The following is a 20,457-nucleotide window of genomic DNA, read 5'->3' as shown; positions in this document are numbered from 1 at the left end:
CAGTTTCATGATTGAAGTAGCAGCAAGAAGAGGCAGTCGCTCCATATATCGGTTGTTAAGCTTAACGCAGGAATGCTTTACAAACATTCAGAGATGAACTTACACACTTGCTTTACTTCTCTCTGGGATAACTTCATCGGAGATGAAATGCTGGTTTGGTAGCACAAATACACACCGCCGCTCTATCACGTGAGCACACTGCTCCTACATGCTGCGGTTATGAGCCGAGTTACGCCATGTCGCAAGTTTTGTGAGGTGCTTTTTTTTTTTAATTTAATGGATCGGATTACATTTTTTATTTCTCTCTGATATCCGATCCAGTAATTTACGTCAGTATCGGACCGATACCTAATATCGGATAGGTCCATCTCTAGTTGTAACCCGTTCAAGGTTCTCTATTCTTTATTCTTCATTCTTCATTCTACTAAAAAAGTGAGGAAAATGACCTTTTATGAAACCCGTTAAAGTCCATATTCATTCTGGACTATCAGGTTAATAGCACCCATTGCAAGGAAATTCTCGCCTATTGATTAACTCTCTGGTAAGTCAATTCTGACCTATCTCTATATGAAATTCGATGGACTGATTGTAAAGGTTTCACACAGATAAGTAAAGAGAACAAACGTGATTGATCTATTTTTTTTTAAATAACTAAAAGGTTATACATGCTGGTTTATTTGTGTTTCATGATATCAGAATGGGGGGAGTCTTATACAAGCTCTTGAATTCACTAAAGCCTCAGAGGAAAGGAAGAATGGCAAAACAACTGAGCTGTATGTGTAAGGCTGCCATCTACTGAGAACTGTCTTGAATTTGGACAGATCCAGGTTTGCAGTGGCAGGAACAGCGTCTGCTCCCTCAGAAAATCATGTTCCCTCTGTGCTCAGCAGTCATGGCTGAGGGAGGGTCCTGCTGAGACGAGTAATGAGGTAATTGAATTTCAGTTCATTAAGAGCTCCTTCTTGCACCTCATGTCACAATTTCATGTTTATTAAAGAACCTCGACTGTTTACATAAATCCCCATGTCAAAAGCACTTCAAGCCTGCTGCTTGAAAGCTTCAAAATTCGTGCAGTTCGAGCCACACCCCAATCAGTGATGCCACAGCAGACGTTTTGCCTTTCACAGCTACAAAAAACCAAAAAACTGCCGTGGCATCGTTCATCCAGGTGTGGGAAGAAGTGAATCTTTGAATTTTCTTTATTGCAGTATTTCTTTTTTCCCCCCAGTAGGGAAAAACCATCATTAGCTCCTTTGCTGTAATGTGTGTGTTTTCCGTTTCAAGTGAACCGCAGTAATAATAAACTCTTCTCGCCGCTGCACGAGTGCCGATCCAAACCAGCGGTGTACATGAGGAGGAGGGCTTGTTGCTAGGTTGCATATTCCTTCAGTTACAAAGCTCTTTGATACCTGCGTCGCTGTATGCTTTCACAGACATGCACCCACTTACTTGGCTCAGGCCAGGCACCTACACACGCACACATTCACAAAAGACCACACTAACACAGAGACATGCACCAGCAGGTAGGCCTGCTTTTTTCTCCCCACCCTTTTTTCCTAAATCAGGGCAACAATGGGCACGCTTCCACCCAGCAAACCATCAAGGCAGCCTTGACTTCGGGCAGCAAGACAGGACCCGTCTAACCACACTAACAAGGTGAGCAGACAGTGTGAGTTGTTGTGGCGGGTGTCTGTGCTCCTTCAGGAGGAACTGACAACAACTGGACTGGCACCACTAATAAGGTGTCAGTGCAGCTCTGCCCCACGCTCAGAGAACAGCCATGCAGCTCACACCGAAGGGCCTGCTGCACCAACCAGGATCCAGGCATTAAAACCAACAGAGGGAAGGGTTTTGTTTTTTTCTTTTCCACACTTTCACACAAACAGAAAACACCACCCCATTCCTATCGGAGATGCTATGCACTATTTTGTGCCAGATTAGGATGGATGGGAGGAGGAAATCTTTTCCACGCACAGGCAGAGACACGTGGGACAGCTCACCAACAGACACCCGCTGTGAGGGCAGTGAATGGAAAACTGAAGTCACTTGCCTCGCCATTTAAGGGATAGGGTTGGGTTTTAAAGCCTCTACATGGGATGGTGTGCAGCTGTGCATGTGGAAGGAATCCACTGATTGGTTAGAGCAAAACAAAACAAAATTGGCACGTTTTTTTGTTTTTTTTTTCTTTTTGAGGAAAAATCTGATGTTATGTTGAATAAAATCTGATTAAATAATTTCTGATTAAGTCAGTGGTTCATTTATGGGGCAGATCAGACGGCCGGTCGCACGTTAGCCTCAGATGAACTTTTGAATGCATCGACACAGAATGGACTCAATTTCTAGTCTCTCAAAATTTCAGCATGAAACAGGAGGAACGTGTGCACCAGCCAGCACCTCGTCCGTATGGCATTTAGCTTTTGTATTAAGGCAAACTTTAATTAAATATAGGAACCCATCCATGTCGGTGGTTACACAGCCTTAAATGTGTATATTTGTAAGCTGTGACCATATTAACATGAAATGCATAATACACAAAGGATGTTTTTGGGTTTTTGTTTTTTTTTTTTGCTTTGAGAAGGTAAAGATGAAGTGCACTAGGCTTGGCTGCTGTCTTCGTTTTATTAGGCTTTGCCGCGCTGGTGAGGCTTACTTTGCAGCCTGCATTCTAATGAGAGAGAAAGCAAGGATGAAGGAAGTATGGAGGGGGGTGCAGAGGGTGGAGGGATTGTGTAACTCTGTTACATAACACAATATGCACAGCCTTCTCTCCGTCTCCGGTCCTCCTCTCTCTCTCTCTCTCTCTCTCTCCCTCTCAGCACCTCCAATAGAGAGAGACATGGCAGAACAAGCAGGAGGGAGAGCATGAAGGGTTTAAAAGGGTGCTGGTGTTAATGAGGGCGATGTGAAGAGATGTGCGCCTCGCTGGAAAATCATACTTCATTACGGCGCTGTTTCTAATAATGCCAGTGATGAGGAGAAGTTGTTTGGGAGGTGAGGGGACGAGGAGTGCAGGGTGCTTGTCTTAGATTAAAACTCGGCCATCAAGTGGCATTCAAGTGGGTTTGCTGGGTAATTAAAGTCGATAAAATGTTATTGCTTTCACCCTCGGCCCACCTTCGGATGGCTGGGGTTGAACTGACAGGCTTTTTGGATGAGGACAGCTCACTAGTGGGAATCAACCTTGACACCTTAATTGCAGATTGCATGCATTACTTTGCTGATTATGAAACAAAGCAAATTTACAACATCATTTACTACTTTTCAGGCTGCTTTGCACCCAGTTTATAGCTCCCAGTACTTTTAAGTTTAGTGCATAATTTAGCAAATAAAGCTTTTCTAGTCAGTTTTGTTTTGTTTTGTTTAGAAAGGAAGCTGGCGATTCTATTCAACATGTTTGATTCCTGCAACGTGACCTCATTTTATTGTAACAAATTTCATTCAGACTTCTTGGTCACGCAGTCCAGAATAAACCAGTTTGTATGAGAAGACTGAAAAACACTCAGTGTTGCAAAGTTTTATTTTCTTGAAGAATAATCTAATACAAAATGACAAAAGAGCCAGGAAAGTTTCAGTTTCTTTCACACTCTTAAAGTATATTACAAAGTACAGCACAGTCAACATTTCCACTGAAGTTTCTACTTGTTTTTTCAAACAACTTTCACTTCATGAATAGTTTACTTTCACACAGAACGTCTCCTCCGTCTTCTCCTCCAGGTTGTTCACGTAGACCAGGATGTCCACTGATCCGGGACTCTGGCTCGTGGCAAACCGCAGTCCGATGGTGTAACTCTCTCCCCCTCCAATCTGAACATAGTAAAAATAACACATAATTTTATTTAGATCTTTATCTTTTTTTTCTTATTAAAGCTGACCTGTCTGCCCATTCACACGTTTAATAATAAATCCATCATTTTTGTTTTGAACTGCATTGTTCACAAAGATCTGCCCCAAGATAAAAACCCTGAATAAATGGCAGTCACTGAGACCGATTTGGCAGCACGGTGTCTCAGTGGTTAGCACTGTTGCCTCACAGCAACTGACATGGCTTCCTGTGCTTGCTCTGGTTTCTCCCACGATCAAAAACATGCTGTTAATTCCATCGGTGTGCCCTGGACCATAGCTCTGGGTTTAACTAGCCGCTGGTCCCCAGGTGCTACGCTGTGGCCGCCTGCTGCTCCTAATGCTTAGGATGGGTTAAATGACTTTCCTGACAGGGATCAATAACACTGTCTGATGTTATCTGTTAACATTATTAGAGCTGTAAACCAGTTATAGATGTGACTCCCTTTTTCTAGACTAGATCATTTACACTAGATTAACCATATATACTTCACTGTGCTCATGTAGCCACGGTAACAGAGCCAGACTTCTGAATGTAAACCCCCACTCATTCTTCTGAGATGAAGACAATGCCTCAGACTGAAAAAATACGTATCCTACAACACATTTAAAAAACTGAAACCAATATATACCAAAGGTGACATCTCACAATACAATATTATCACAATACTTCACTCACAATATATATTATTGCAATATACTGCAATAATATATATTGTGAGTTACTGATAGTACAACAAATAGTTGTAAGAAATTGTTGAAAATCACATATCTGTTGCTGTCTACATAGACAGAAATTCACATTTAACATAATTCTATTTACTTATTACGTCAGCAACCGTTCTATATGAATATAACCAGATTATTACCAGCTGGCAGCCAGTTGAAATGAATCCCCTCAATTCAGACTGATGGCAACATGTTTGGAAACCTGAGCATTTATAAATGAGACAGCAATTATTTGCAAACCTTCAACAATCTCTCTGAGAGTGACTGCAGCCAGCCCAGGTCAGACTGCGACTGTTTGCAGAAAGGTCACCTCCTATCAGGTGACCCAGGTATCGCCTTGTGATTAATCTTAGGCTCTAGGCAACATTTAGACACCAGAAGTTGTTCAGCTGTTTTTTATGCTTCTTTAATACAATTTATTTGGTATCTGTGTATCAATACAACGTTGCAATGCACAATATTGTGATACTGTTCTGTATTGATTGTTCCCTTACCTCCTAAGATATACAGAGAACCTACTTTACAAATTAAATACAACTGCCATGCAAAAATAGTGAGCTCTGGTTCTTTCACATGGAAATACGCATCTAAGTGTTTAATCGCATGTTTTGTGACTCCGGTGACCTCATTTCAGTATCCAATTAGTTTCCTTCTTCCATGCAGTAATTAGATAATAAACAGAGTGTATTTCAGTTAGATTTGAAGGTATTTTACTGATCTGACTCAAAAATGAAAACATTTCTCAGGACAAAAATGACCCATATATGGAGCAAATGGTTATCCACACTGTTTTAATGCTTATCATCGCTGTGGGCATCTCCTTTTCAGGCATGTCTAAAACACAATTATTAAATGAGGAAGCACCAGTTGTTCTAACCTCCTGACTGCCTCTGTGGAAAGTCTAGTATTAGAATTTTTTATTTGTATGTTGTGATTGTTTTTCTGTTCAGGCATCACAGTGAGGTAGATCTTTAACAGGTGTTTTTTTGTTACTTTCTCACTACTGTAGATTGACCAGAAATATTTCCTTCTACTCTCTGTAATAGCCAACAACAGAAATATGGGTCAATTTAAGGGATTTATGCTGTAATCTTTCCCACAAGCATGGCAGTATTGATCTCTGCTTCGCCTTTCCTCCTGACAGCTGGTTTTATCACAGTGAGGTAGTTATGTCAAAAAAGAGAAAAGTGTCTCCACATTTGCCTAATGCCACAGGCATGGTAAATTCTTTATAAGACACCTGGAGCTTCACTGACAAGATGGAAAAAACAATGGGCTGTTTTTCACTTGGCTCACCCTCCCTGTCTAATTGATGCAGTGTCTTCTGGCCAACAACAATGAGACTCTTTAATAGTTTATGTGAAAACAGGCTCCCCTCGCCTCTCATTCATTTATTTCTTAATTTAAAATGATAGTTTCTCATTTGTTTTAGCATTTTATCACACCTCACTAAATTAAAGGCAATGACAGCAGTGTTTCATGTCTGAATGTGAGCAAATCAGCTTTTAGAGACACTGAGGCTGACCGCACAATAATAAAACAGCAGCACTAATGACTTTGTAATATTCTTTGCATTCAGTTCTGAAAGCCGACAAGGAAGCCATTTACGGAGGAATGAGCAGTCAACATAAAAGACTAGAAATTATTGATGTCTTGTACTCACCTGTCAGGATGACAAGAAAGTCAACAGTATTGCTTTGTATATTCACGACTCATACACTCATATTTTCTACAATAAGCCTTTTGGTCAAAACAGTAGCGTTGTTATGCCATAACCCATTTATAATTTTGACTGGGAGGGCATGAAAGCTGATGACAGGGCCTGATACCAGGCTAAAATCTCCAGAAGAAACTTGGGGAAAAAGATCCAGTACAATAATATCTAACCGCTTGCCTCCTACACGGCAGCTCCATCATATCGGCTGTAGATGAAATCTCCATCAGAATGTCAGAAGACTTAACTGCTTAGACACACAGGAAGCACTTTAGCCTAGTTTTTTTCTAAAATCTGTCAAAAAGAGTTTCGTTTTAGTCAAAGTGTGTCAGATTATACGTGGTCAGTAGCACCGCTGGTTAAAGCTAATGTTATTGACATCAGTTACACCATCATAGCAACATATGTACCATTACTCCGTGAAACAAAACTATCTGAGCAGCTTTTGTTAAGGAGGAGGGTTCTTTCCTTCTAGTCACTAATTAAAGTATTGATTTTACTCTTAATGGGGGTAAGAGACGTGGACGGCCTCCAGTCTCATTTTACCTGGAATTTATCCTCTTTGAACTGGAGCAGATCTGGATGGTCAGAGCGAAGCAGGAATGTACGGCTGCTGGTGTACGGATTGGTGTAGGTGATTTTTCTGGAACTGCCACGTCCACCGCCAACTGGAACGCATACTTCAAAAGCCTGCAAATACACACACACACACACACACACACACACACACACACACACACACACACACACACACACACACACACACACACACACACACACACACACACGTGTTATAGCATCAAACCTTCTTGGGCACAGAGGAATGAGGGAGGGATTGAAATGTCTGAAAACAAGAGCTGAGAAAACTGCAGGATTCATCCAAGTGCACCAGATGATTTGATGAAGTATCCAACAAAAGGAAGCCCATGGCTGCCTACAGTGAAACTGCAAGAGTAAATGAACTTGAACAGTTTGTAAGTGTGATCTGAATGTGATTTGATACTTCAAAGTAATGGTACAAAGCTGGCAGGATAAGCTGGCTGCCTGTGAACTGGTGTAATGAGCATTTGTACAGCGGCCACAGTGGATGGATCCGCATGTTTCATTTGGCACAGATTTTACACCTGGTGCTTCCCTCACTTTTATCCAGTCTTGGTACTGGCACTAAGAGTACGCTAGCCTATGACCCCTTAAAGCTGGGTTTGTGTTCCTGCCAATCTCAAACCAGGGATCTTTTGCATTTAATGCAAATGTGTTAACCACTACACTACCACTACCACTAATGAGCATCTGTAAAGGGATGTCCACTGAAAGAAATACTTTCCTACAGTGTTTGGCATACACCTGACAGCAAGAAGATCCTGGATTTGAATTCAACAACTGTCTGGTGGCTTTCTATGCCGAATTTTCATGTTTTTTCTGTGCCTACATGGGTCCTCTCCATGTACCCCAGCTTCCACCCACAGGTCATGCTCATTTGCTTAACTGTCAATTCTAAATTGGCTATAAGTGTAAACGTGAGTCTGTCTCTCTGTGTTAGCCCTGCAATAGACTGGCAACCAGTCCAGGTTGTGCCCTGCCTCTCACTCTTTGACAGCTGGGAATCCAACCTAGATAGGTCACCACACAGGGAAGACATGCAGCCATCCTATGGCCAAGACTGGCTTCAGATGCTTATTTCATGGTTTTAAAGTAATGTTTGGCAATCCCTGACTTAAAGCAAGATAACTTTATGCAATGTGAGATGATAAATAACCACTGCAATACCCTTTAAGCATTACATTTTCTTTGTTTTGTTGTCAGAGAAAATGTGATTGTTGTCAATCACTTGATTGTTTAGCATTTTAGGAGAAGTGGATATTTGATCAACTTAAATTGATTTCATTTGATTAAATGTATATTTCTGCTGTGTAGTGCATAAGAAATATGTTCTGTACACAACAGGCAAAAGAAGAATTTAGTACTTTACCTATAATGCATAAAGCATAATCCAGTCAGCCAGTTAGGTACACAGTCAATTGATTAGACATTTGATTGAGAAAGGCAGAGAAGAGCATTATTAAAGACAATTGGATCTAAGCACTGGTCTGCTGCTCTTTATAAAGGGATTGGGAATGTTGAGCTGGCCTTGGGAAGTACCCGGATGATTCAAGTATTGAATCTGTTACAAATACAAGTACTATAAAAATGAAATCATGATGTCAAATCTTCTGTCTTCCTCTTAAATATTTTTTTTATTTCATACACTGATATCCTTCAAACGCATGTCCAGAATCCTTCAGAGCCAAAGCCAGTTTGCTGGTAGATTGTGGTGTGTTAGGTTAGTAATGGTTACCCCTGCTGGAAAGCTGCAGATGATAGCTGGTAATCTTCTTTCCGCATAGGCAGTATTACTCCCAGTGTTATGTAAAATTGGGGGTTCCCTTTTAAATCACTAGAGCTTCACAAAGTGATGATAAAATGAGAGGCAACCATAATGCAGTTTATTAACGCAACACTGTTGCATAAGGAACACATTTGAAAGGCAAATTTAGGTCATTGACTAAATGCACACAGTGCTCACAATGCTAATGTTACGAGTACAGAGCAGGAGAGTCCAAAGAGTTGGAAAATCCCAAATCCCAAAAAGGTTGATAATGAAATATACTCTACAACACTGGTGAGACAAAACTAGGTGGCACAAACACTTTTATTGTATTGATATTGTGGTAGATTATTGCCGTACAAGTTACCAAGCTAGGCAGCTAGCTGCTTGGTAGACACTGTCCTGCTTTTCGAAAAAGATGAATGACTGAGCTCCTGTAGGTGCCTGGGAAGGGTTAGCATGTTACCTTTAAGCAGAATCAAGCTTCTAGCTTTAGCTAGTGCTTTTTTCAGAGAAATGCTTTTTGTTATTTAACCAACAGCAGTGCAAAAATGATTAAAACATTGTCCTTTAATGACTGGGAGGGGGGAGCGCTCAAGTTCAAGGGAGACCTTTAATTAACACATCAACCACATTTGCAGCAGAGCGGTGTGATGAGCAGGTCTGCAAATCTGACGCTTTCGTGCTGTAGTGTTTGGCTTTCAAACAGACACCTGGAACTGTATTTAACACACTGTTCTGCTGCTGCTGCTGCTGCTGCTGCTGCTGACACAGTGAAGAAAAGGGTAAAAACCCAGGTTGCCAAATGTGCCCCACTGGATAATGATGGCCGATACCCATATGAGGAAACGATAAAAACACAAGATTTTTTTTAGGGTCCTACCTTGGACAGCACAGGACGGTGAACATTGAGACAGAGCAGCCACGCGGTGACCAGCCGCTGCTGCTCCACATCTACCGCGTTCACGTACAGAAAGCGGCTGCCAGCCTGCCATGGCTGCACCTTCAGCTGGAGCTCCTGCACTGCTGCAGGAGGCAAAACAAACACACCCGCTGGGTCCACCTAAAAAGAAGGCAAAGGCCATTAAAGTTTATTGGGTTTGGCAAGTGGACTGAGAAATGTGTCGACCAAGTGACAAAAAGAATGTGACAGTGTTCAAAGAGAAGAGATACATTTAATAAGAAATGGAAGAGGGACAGAATTAATGGAAAAGATGCTTAACAGAGTCAGAGGAAGGTAAAGGAAGTGTGCAGATTAAAGGAGAGTGGGTGAGAGAAAGGGTGAATGAGGTTCAATAAAAAAAGGGGGGAGGCAGACAATGAAATGAGAGAAGTAGAGGCAGGAAAGTGACAGAAATAAGAATGTGGGAATGAGATTTACTGTGCAGCTCCTTTTCAATCTGTTGAGAAAAGCAAAGCTATTCACTGACGCTGAGCTTTATCCTGCTTTATAGAACTCCTCCAATGCATTCCACTGTGAGCTAACCTGCCGCGAGTCAGATCAAAGCAGCTGCTCATGCGTACGCCGAAATCTTTAAAAAAAATACATCTGTCGCTTTTTCAGCCAGTACCCTATTTCTAAAGGTAAAACATGTTTGGGTCATACTGTATGCACCCGTGGTGGTTGTGACAGTCTATCACTTCTCTTTTTTTCTCCATGAATGCTATAAAATGCCCTTTTATTCCAACTCTGAGGAAGAAGTATTGTCATGCTCCCTCTACTCTTGTACTCAGTTATGAATAAGAAACAATCTATTAAAAATAGAGGGCAATGTGACACTCCTGGAGCATATTTTCACATGTTCAGAGTGCATAAAAGCCACTGCTAATTTTTTTCAAATTGTATCAAACTGGGTCCCGACATGATCTGGCATGAAGACAGGAAGTAACGAGGGAACCTAATAAAATGAAATGAAACCCCATAAAAAGACCTATTATGCTGTCAATCTGCATTTGCATGTTCTTGACAATGATTCAAATCTTAAACTGGAGGTATTATAAGGGAAGGAATTGCTTCCATTTTTTTTCCTTTTGCTGCTAAGAGAACAATTTGCATTAAATCACTTTAGATGAGCAACTTCAAAATTGCTCACGATAAAAAGATCATTTGTCAAGAATAAATCCCTCAACATTTTTTTTTAGATAAGTGAGATTTATGCATTTTTTTTGTCCTGTATGTTGAGTGTCGTCTGCATCAGTCGGATTTTGTCCAATTGAAAAAGAACACAATACAGTAAAAGCCTAATTTTAGTTCGAACATGCCACTTTCACATATAAAAAATGCATCCAGACCCAAGCACCCTTGATGACTAAGATGCTGCTCCAGTCTCTGAACCACAAGCTAATGTTAAGTGGCGGGGGAAACAGAGAGTAACAGGACAGGGAATGTGTACGGGTGGTAGAGAGGGTGTAACGCATAGTTCATCACCACAGACTACTACTGCTGGTTGCATGCTCTTGATCTCTTTTCAACTTGACTCAAAACAAGAATTATATATTCAGCTGAAGTGCTATGAACGCTGGATTAAATAACTAGATTCCTGGGACTCATAAAGAATTGAACGGAGCTCTCCACTAGAGGTCTTCGTGGGTCTAAAACCAAAACCGGACCGATGGAACTAAATGAGCCCAATGTGCAAAAATTAATTTTAAACATTAAGTGCAACAGGATCCTAAAGGGACCCACATAAAGCCTAAGGGAAGCAAGACCTCATCCAAAATCCAGTTGACTAACAGAGAGTCAGAACAACATCAGCAGGAGCACGATGCTCCAGCACTTAAAGGGCAGCTGTCATCCAAAAAAGCAAAAATACATGTTATTTTTCTTTCACTTCACACATCTGCCACAAAGCAACAATTTTCTACAGCAATGGTTGTGATGCACACAAGATCTGAGCTACAGAAGAGGGTCAGTTTGGCTATGTCTATTAGACAAGTGGATCCAAGTGGCACAAAGAAGCTTTACCGACCTGCTTTTTTTTTTTTTTTTAATGTGTTGTTACTACATTATTTTTTTGTAACGGACAGGCGACTTAAACTAAAGGGGATGGGAGCTAAAACAGCTTGTTTCAGAGAGAAAATGAACACAGGGGCTGCACCAAGGCCAGGTATAGAGTAAATACAAAGTCTTTTGAGGAGTGAATCATTCAAAGGTACTTTAGTAGAATCTAAGAATAAAAATGTGCAGTGTGAAATGAGCATAAAAAGCCCACTTTAAAACATTTTTCTTCACTTTTTTTTTTTTTTAATCTCAGGTTAATAAAATAATGACTTCACTAGAAGACATGTGAGTTGATTTTAGTTTTGATGAATCTTTAAATCTTGATAGAGGCCTGAATCCCACGCTGCAGAGAACATGTGCACATTGTTTACTATTTCAAAATAGTGCGTTTAGTGACAATCGTACCTCAATCTCGCCGGGGTGTGATGAGAAACACTTGACCTTACGGATAGCCTGCGTTCCCCTCAGAACGAGTGACTGACAGCTCCGCTGGCCAGTCACACAGCTGACGTCCACACGCTCCAGGAAGTGCACGTAAATCTGCCAGATCTGGGAGGGCGCTGCCATCCACTTATCACTACAGAGGAAAAACATCATCAAGAACAATTAAACTAAGGCCCCCTGGAGATGCAGCCGGTGCAGCACGGGGTAAGAGATGAGGAGGGCTGATCTACGGCTGTGCTAGCATTTTAATAAGCAGAGCCATCAACATCATCCTCACACTGCTGAGATGAAAGGAATTCAGTCTCAGTGGCCCTAGCTGACTCAGAGTGGGAGGCGATGCAGTCACCTACTCAGGTCTGCTCTGAGACAACAGCTCTCATAAAGCGTTTGTGGTTATTTGGAATAGGATTCAAGTGATATGGGGTTTTGAGGGCAAACACGTCATCTGGAGGGTTGAAGCTAAAATATTTTCACAGTGATATCGTCAGATATTTTTTTTAAATGTTAGAAATCAAATCCAGATCAAATTCACAAATGTATTTGCGTGTAATTTGCTGGTAATCGGGTTGGCTGCTCGACACTTGGGTGAAAAATTAAAAAAATGCTCAACCACTAATGCAAGGGGGCCAAATGACTGTGTTACAGCACTTGGGACTGGTTTATACTGCAGTATTAGAGGACAGTATTAGACATGAAATGAAGAAGCAATGTGTCTTCTGCAATATATTTTATTAGTAAAATAAATTAGCTATACAGTATGTGCTCTTCTTGATGGAAGCACGTTGTAATATAAAGATTCTAAACCACAGATGTCAAACTAATCTTACATCGAGGGCCACACACGGCCTACTTTGATCTTAAGTGGGCCGGACGAATGAGCCTTTGTGTCAGCAAAAAGACGTTTAACTACACATTTAATCCCTGAGATATCTTATCATAAGACAACAAAGTGCAGGTTCTGGTAGCTAATGTTTTCTCAATGAACCAAAAATATAATGTTTCATTTCTGCCATTTAATTGTTTATACTGTATATTACTTTATGCACGGCTGAAAGGGTTGTCTTTATCAGCTGGAAAAATTTTCCAAAGCTGTCCAGAGGATCAGATTGGAGTCTTTGCTGAGCCAATTCTGGCCCCTGGTCCTTATGTTTGACACTCCTGTTCTAAACATAACCATTAGTACCATTAGTAGTGCTATGCACATATCTGTGGTTAGGATTGTATATTGTGTGAAAGAGTGCATGTGAATGAGCATATGCATGATGCAATCCATCATTTCCACTAAGTGACAGAGGAAAATGAGGAAAACAATGAAATCATGTGAAACGAGGCAAAATGCTTTTATATTCATGTCCTCAGAGTTAAACGACAGCTCTCTGATATTTAATAGAAAACAAGTATTTGTATATCACATTAAAAACAAGGTGTGCATAATCCTGATGGAGATTAGGCAAACTGGACGATGGACTGTGGAACTGCAGGCAGCCAGAGCATGAAACCTCAGTCTGATTAGTTAATTGATTCAAGCCTGCATGAACAATTTAATTATTGCAAAGATGAATGCTTCTTCAGGCTAAGCTCTGTGCGTGTGTGTGTGTGTGTGTGTCTGGCCAGTAAATAATACATACGTGAAAACCATTACAAAGAACATTTTTATGTGTGGACTGGGACTCCCTGGCACTTTCAAGTACACATCTTGAGGCTCTCCTGGTGCCTACAGACAGAAACAGATAAAAGGTGGAAGAGTAGAGGGGAAAAAGAGGCAAAAATAAAAAAGACCCCACATTGGCACTACAATAGTGTAAAGGCACGACACAAGGGCAAGCCTTTTCTTCTATCAAAAGAGCTTGTAATCTATCAAAAATGAGCTAGAGTTCTGTCCTGATTACGTTTTGTAAAAAAGAGACAAACATGTCAGAAGGAAGCTCAAAGAATTACACTTTATGTTGAATCCAATCCTTCAAACAGAACTGGCTGATGATGGTTTTGTGACATTTTGAGATGAGATGATGAGATGAGATGGCCTTTATCCTCACACTGTCAGTATGCAGTAGCTTGATTTGTTGAAGTCTCTGAGATAATGATGCAGACATATGTTTGCCTTTGACCTGCTTATTTTCCAATGTGTAAATATTAGATTGTATACCTATAGGATACTTACCTTGTAGTGTCCTGTGTTAGCACTTAACAATATTTACCTGAGGATTACATGACAACCTAATAAGAGGTTGTTGTTGTTTGTGTGTGTCTTTATGGTTTCACTCCAATTCAGTGATGTCAGTTTGATGTGATTGCTGTGAATGAAGCCATTAAAGGAGCAAGCACGCTCACTTTAATGGCTCTTGAAAAGAAGTTTGGCTGGCTGTTTATCTATGGTCACACTCAGGGAGGACAACACACAAAGAGACCAGTGCAGCTAGAATAAAGTGCTTTCCCTTCCAAACAGTTATCAGTTCAGTAATTAACCCTGTTAATATTTGTATGTTAATTGCAGAAGGAATTAAATCCAATGTCATTCACTCACCAGCATCCTTGTTTGGCAGATGATGTTAGGGTCACTGCAGCGGACAGAAACATGAGCATCTGGGTTGATAGCTGGTTTTCCCAACAAGAGGCAGGAAAAAACAAATATAAGATCAATTTACTATTTACTATAAATTGTTTTTATTATAGTTCAGAACATCAAGCCAGTCATAAAAGCCAATCAAACATTTTCTTGATTTTAAACTTTTATTTCTTGCTTTTCATTTCCTGCTCTGCATCCAGATACTTCTCTCTTCTTATTACCCTTTTTGTTGACAGAAACTGCACTGACATTGAAAAGTTGTTTCTGTTGATATTTAGTAAAAACATAATAAAGTGAAGGCAGAATACATTACTCATTCCCATTTCCCACATAAGCTGTCAAAATTGTTTTCGCCTTGTGCGTGTGAACATGTGATTCACATTTATGCTCACACAGGAGAGTAAGTCAGTATGAGAACTGAATGTATATTTTAATCTTCATTTGATATATTGATTAAAACTGGAATATATGCAAACGACTAATTTAAGCACAGTTCAGAAAGCAAGAAATATGAGTTGAAGGACGAGGAATACTTGGCTCATGGGGGATAGCCAGGGTAATCTGTACAACCTGCAGGGTCGTGCCAGACTGGCAGGCGGATGGCCTTTTTAAGGAAACAGAGCTCGGGGTGGTAAAGTCGGAAAGTCTGGTCAACGACATGGGGCGTTGGCTCCACATTCACTTGGCAGATGGCCATTGGCTTTCCATCTTCTGCTTTGAAAGTAACCTGTGGAGATAAAGTGAAAATTCAGCATTATTAGCAGCATGTCACTTCCTCACCTGATAGTCTGATATTCAGTGCATTAAAACAGGTTTTGCATCATAAGGTAGTTTAAGATTCATTAGAAGCTTCAAGTTACTACCTCGCATTGCAAATACATTACATGCACGGTAAGTTGTGCAGTATGACCAGAGGGGTTTCTGGAAATTTAAAGAAGGTATCCAGTACTGGAAACAAAAAAAAACTACACGTAGAAAAACTTTGGTAAAACAAATCTGTGTAGCAGGAATACATATCTTTCATCTATCGCGTTCTAGTGTTTAGAGGTAAATCTAAAAGTAAACAACTGAAGTTTTGGAAAGTTCACTAGTAGTTGTGTAAGTCAAAGTTAACCAGGCTACAGCAAATACTTTCAACATAATCATTTTCTCTTCCAAACAAGATTAGTTAAATAGACTGATTTAAAACCTCTAGGGCTCCTGCGCTGCCAGATTTCTTACTGGAATTAATAGCCAGGTCGTGTATACTAGGTAGTAACAGCACAAACTGGTTTCATTAGTTCAACAGGGCTTTTTCCTCCTGATTTCTCTCTGTGTGCCATGTTTTCTTCCTGAAGCAGTTCATTTCTAAACAACATATACAGGCTTTTTAAAAACAGCCTTGGGGAAACTTTATATTAAAATTCACCAGAGAGTATTATGATGATGGAGAAAGCTGTACACTAGAATATAAAAGTTGCTTGCAATCTGACTGCTGAAACCCCCACAGACTGACTGAATGTGCTTTGAAGATTGCTGCATTAACATAGCCCCCAGGAGTTGTTTGAATCAACACAAATGTGTTCATACACATGTAGTCATTCTGCACGGTTATATATGATAACTGGCACATACATCAGAGCGGCATATGAAAACACACTGGAATTGCTCATTCCTGCTCACAAAGCGTCATATTTTAGGAAAACTAGTGTGTGCTGCTGTGACTTCACTGTCGGAGACAGTTTCTGCTACAGCTGCCGGACCACAAACTGTAGGTCTGATAATCCAACCATCTATTCTCTTAACCACTTATCCAATTCAGAGACAGTGGAGTCATATGACAAGAGGAGGGTACAGTCTTTGTATTTGTCACACTTAAGTGTTTCATATCATCAAACAATAATATCAGACAAAGATAACCTGAATAAATGCAAAATTCAGTTTTAAAGGATGATGTCATTTATTAAGAGAAAAAAAGTTATCCAACCCTACCTGGCCCTTTGTGAAAAGGTAATTGCCCATAAACCTAATAAGTGGTTCTTGGCAGGAAGAACTGCAATCGAACATTTATGATAACCGGTAATGAGTCTTTCACATCTCTGTGGAGGAATTTTGGCCCAACTCTTCTTTGCAGAATTGTTTTAATTCAGCCACGTTGAAGGATTTTCAAGCATGAACAGCCTGTTTAAGAACATTCAAAAACACTTCAACATGATTTTAATCAGGACTACGCCACTTAAAAACCTTCATTTTAGTTTTTTAGGTCCAATCAGAGGTGGACTTGTATACTTGAGCTGCAGGGCATGAACAGAGAGCAGAGAGCAAAATTCATGGTTCCATCAATTACAACAAGGCGTCCTGAAGCAGCAAAGCAGGTCCAGCCCATCACACTACCACCACCATGTTTGACTGTTGGTATGGCATTTCTTTTGTGCTCTTTTTATGAAATTCTGTGTTAGTTTTTTGCCAGATGTAATGATGTGCAAACCTTCCAAAAGTTCAGCTTTTGTCTGATTACTCTATTAGTTCCCAAAGGTCTTGGAGATCATCAAGATTTTCTTTTCGGTCAGCAGTTTTCACCTTTAACTCTTCCATGGAAGCCATTTTTGCACAGTCTCTTTCTTATTGTTGAATCATGAACTCTATCTTAACTGAGAAAAATGAGGTCTACTGCTCTTTAGATGTTGTTCTTGGTTATTTTGTGACCTCCTGGATGACCTGTAGATGAGCTCTTGAGGCAAAGGAAGATTTACCACTGCTCTGAGTTACAGTATCTCTATCTGTGGCTAATGGCTCTCACCGTGGATCACCGGAGTCCCATAATGTCTGTCATTGACATCTATCAGATCTATCAGTCTATCTGATAGACTGATAGATCTGATAGATTTGTCGACTTTGTTGCAAAGATTTCCATTTCTGAAAGGTTATAAACCATCCTGATATTTTTAGCCAACCTCTACCACAAAATAAGGTCAGTTGATTGAAAGAACTTGAATAGCACAAGCCAAATATTTTGATCAATAACTGTTAAGTGATTACTGAATTCAGTCACAATAATGTGTTACATTCTAATGCATCACCCCAGGTAACAACTAAAAACTTTTAAAAAAATGGTTTCTGTCCCACCTCCTGCATTCCCACCTGCTGTGCTAGAATTAAAAAAAAGATTACAAAATAAATAAATAAATAAAGGAACACTACAGCAACTGATTAAAACAGACTCAAATTTCAGCCACGAGGAATGCCCTACACTCTGAAGTTAACTTCCCACAATCTGGTCATTAAACACACAGCAGCTGTCCAAATCGTTGATGCGTCAGATTTGCAGGCTAATGCTGACCTACAAGAGCGGCCCATATCTGGCTCTGGTGATGTGTGCTGACTGACAGCCGTGCCAAAGCTGGCATCCTGACAGCGCTGCTGTTGGGACTTGTCAGTCTTAGCGAGACACAGATTTGATCCAGACCCGACCTCTTTGACCTCCTGACAGGATTTTTGCTCAGAGCAGCAGTGCTGACACCGGCACACAATACGCACAAACTGCAGGCAGACACACACACGCACGCTTGGCAGACTGGCAAATATTTCATCAGCTTGTGCAATGTGAGAGCTTCTGGGTACTGTACTCTACACCAACAACAGGATTATTGTAAGGTCCTGCAGGTTAGCGAGAGGTGATGAATATATTGTTTTTCAGCACATTCAGGCTACATTCCAATAACGTGAGATTTAAGCTCCAGTATTTAACAAGAAGCCTTAAGTTTCGTTTTAATGAATTCCATAAGAAACAGCATTTAATTTTAGTGACAACTGCAGCACAAAGAATATTCTTTCACGTGGTGATGTGGAGGACTTATCTATAGTACAGCCCAACAAGCCTGTTCACAGTGTTTCTCCCTCCTCTAACCATCTTACATATTATAAACAGCTGAATAAGTTCTTAATACTGTCAAATAACTTCAGAGTAATACTGTATATGCATGGTTCATTTAAAGTAGATTAACCAGACGTGTCAAGCTGTTGTCTAGCCTGGGATAGTTTAACTCTCCACCCTGACATTTGCCAGTTGGAGAAGATAAACAATGTTCAGTAAGATAAAAGTGATTTTCAGCATATAATTTTGCTTGACAATCTTGTCTGGCTAGCGTAACTTTTTTAATAGTCGACACTTCAAAGTGTTCTTTGGGTCTGTGCTGTGACTGTGCAGGAAAGAATAGGAGAGGAGAGGAGGGAGGAGGCGGTGCACTGCCACTCCTCAGAGAGTTGTCTGGGAGTGCGGGTACAGTGGATGTTGTTAGACTTTGGGATCTAGCAGGAGGTTAACCCAACTAAACTGCAATCACAAGTAGAGATGGCACGATACCACTTTTTTATGTCCAATACCAATACCATAAATTTGGATATCGGCCGATACCGATATAAATCCGATATAGTGTGTTTTTTTAATTAAAACTGTTTTTTTAATATCTTGCTGCATTTTGTATAAGTTCAAATTCCAGTTTAACAAAACAAGCAAACACTAAAGCTATTCTGTTATACCTGTATGCAAAAAATACACTGCACCCAAAATATTTCATAGTTCAGCAATACTGATCAATCTAATAAACTTAAACCTACTCCATCCTCCCTATTCTGGTATTTTAAAGAGTAAGCAACCTAAATTAATATGGTTGCAAACTCCCAGCAAAAAAATAATAATAAATAAGGAACCACCCCCCACCCTCCACCTCATGATGCTTAATCGACGTAATCAACTTTAATTTGATGCAGTGTGAAAAGAAAAATGCACAGAAATAAATTATTTTTCAAGAATACTTAAATAGATTCAACATCTTTCTTCAACAGAACTGCAGACTGCACACATGGTACTTTCCCAAAGGCAAAAGTACTAGCTTACTAGGGTATATTAGACTTAATAGTTACTATATACAGTAATGGACTTCTATACTTTTTACATCAGATTAAAACTTTGGGTGTAAGGTTCAGATAATTCATTATTAAAAACTAGACATTTTAAATGAGAATAAGAAAAGTATGTCTTTGTGCCCCCTTTTCCCTGTTCATGCCCTATCGGCCCCCCTGGCTAAACTTTGCTAGATCCGCCCCTGCACAGTTACCAGCCATCAGCTAAGTAGAAAAAGATCGTGGTGTACAAAGTAATATTAAATAAATTCTAACAACAGCTTATCAATCTTAAACGTGCTGCTGTTGGTCAGCCGCTGGTTTCCTCTTTCTGGCGCGAAGTGGGCGATAAACAAACAAGAGAGACGGACTGACAGAAAAGCCGATCAGCTGATCATTGATCAGTTTCATGATTGAAATAGCAGCAGGAGAGGGAGGGAGAGAGAAGAGCCAGTCGCTCCATATATCGGTTGGCAAGCTTAACGCTGGAATGCTTCACAAACATTTAGAGATTACACACTTGCTTTACTTCTCTCTGGGATAACTTTGGGATGAAATGCCAGTTTGGTAGCGAGGCACCAAATGCTGAACCAGACAACAGATCTCGCATGCCACCGCCGCTCTATCACGTGACGCATACTGCTCGGTTATGAGCCGAGCTACGCCATGTCGCAAGTTATGTGAGCTGCTTTTTTGATATTTAATGGATCGGATTACATTTTTTATTTCTCTCCGATATCCGATCCAGTAATTTAGGTCAGTATCGGACCGATACCGATACTTAATATCGGATCGGTACATCTCTAATCACAAGCTTTATAATATATGTCGCGTTTAAGGCACTTTCATCTTTCTCAGCTCACCTGAATCAAATGATCAGTTTATATAGCCAAATATGGGAAAAAGTGTAGATCTCA

At 40.3% G+C, this 20,457-nt stretch overlaps 1 protein-coding gene across 3 annotated transcripts in view; it reads right to left on the bottom strand.

The window, feature by feature from the left end:
* Positions 1 to 3,505: 3,505 nt before the first annotated feature.
* The window catches only part of nphp4 (nephronophthisis 4), a 184,706-nt gene continuing 167,754 nt past the window's right edge, over positions 3,506 to 20,457 (bottom strand). For all 3 annotated transcript variants that reach the window (XM_080899956.1, XM_080899957.1, XM_080899958.1), the window contains 7 exons: positions 15,230 to 15,386; positions 14,618 to 14,688; positions 13,722 to 13,807; positions 12,055 to 12,226; positions 9,532 to 9,711; positions 6,830 to 6,973; positions 3,506 to 3,804 (listed from right to left, as the gene is read on the bottom strand). In XM_080899956.1, the coding sequence (XP_080756082.1) occupies positions 3,664 to 3,804; positions 6,830 to 6,973; positions 9,532 to 9,711; positions 12,055 to 12,226; positions 13,722 to 13,807; positions 14,618 to 14,688; positions 15,230 to 15,386 (951 nt within the window). In that variant the 3' untranslated portion in view covers positions 3,506 to 3,663. The remainder of the gene's footprint in view (positions 3,805 to 6,829; positions 6,974 to 9,531; positions 9,712 to 12,054; positions 12,227 to 13,721; positions 13,808 to 14,617; positions 14,689 to 15,229; positions 15,387 to 20,457) is intronic.

This window comes from Rhamphochromis sp. 'chilingali', assembly GCF_963969265.1.
Source record: "Rhamphochromis sp. 'chilingali' genome assembly, chromosome: 12".
Taxonomy (NCBI): domain Eukaryota; kingdom Metazoa; phylum Chordata; class Actinopteri; order Cichliformes; family Cichlidae; genus Rhamphochromis; species Rhamphochromis sp. 'chilingali'.
Note: the sequence above shows the minus strand (reverse complement) of the source record. Positions and strands in the feature narration are given on the sequence as shown.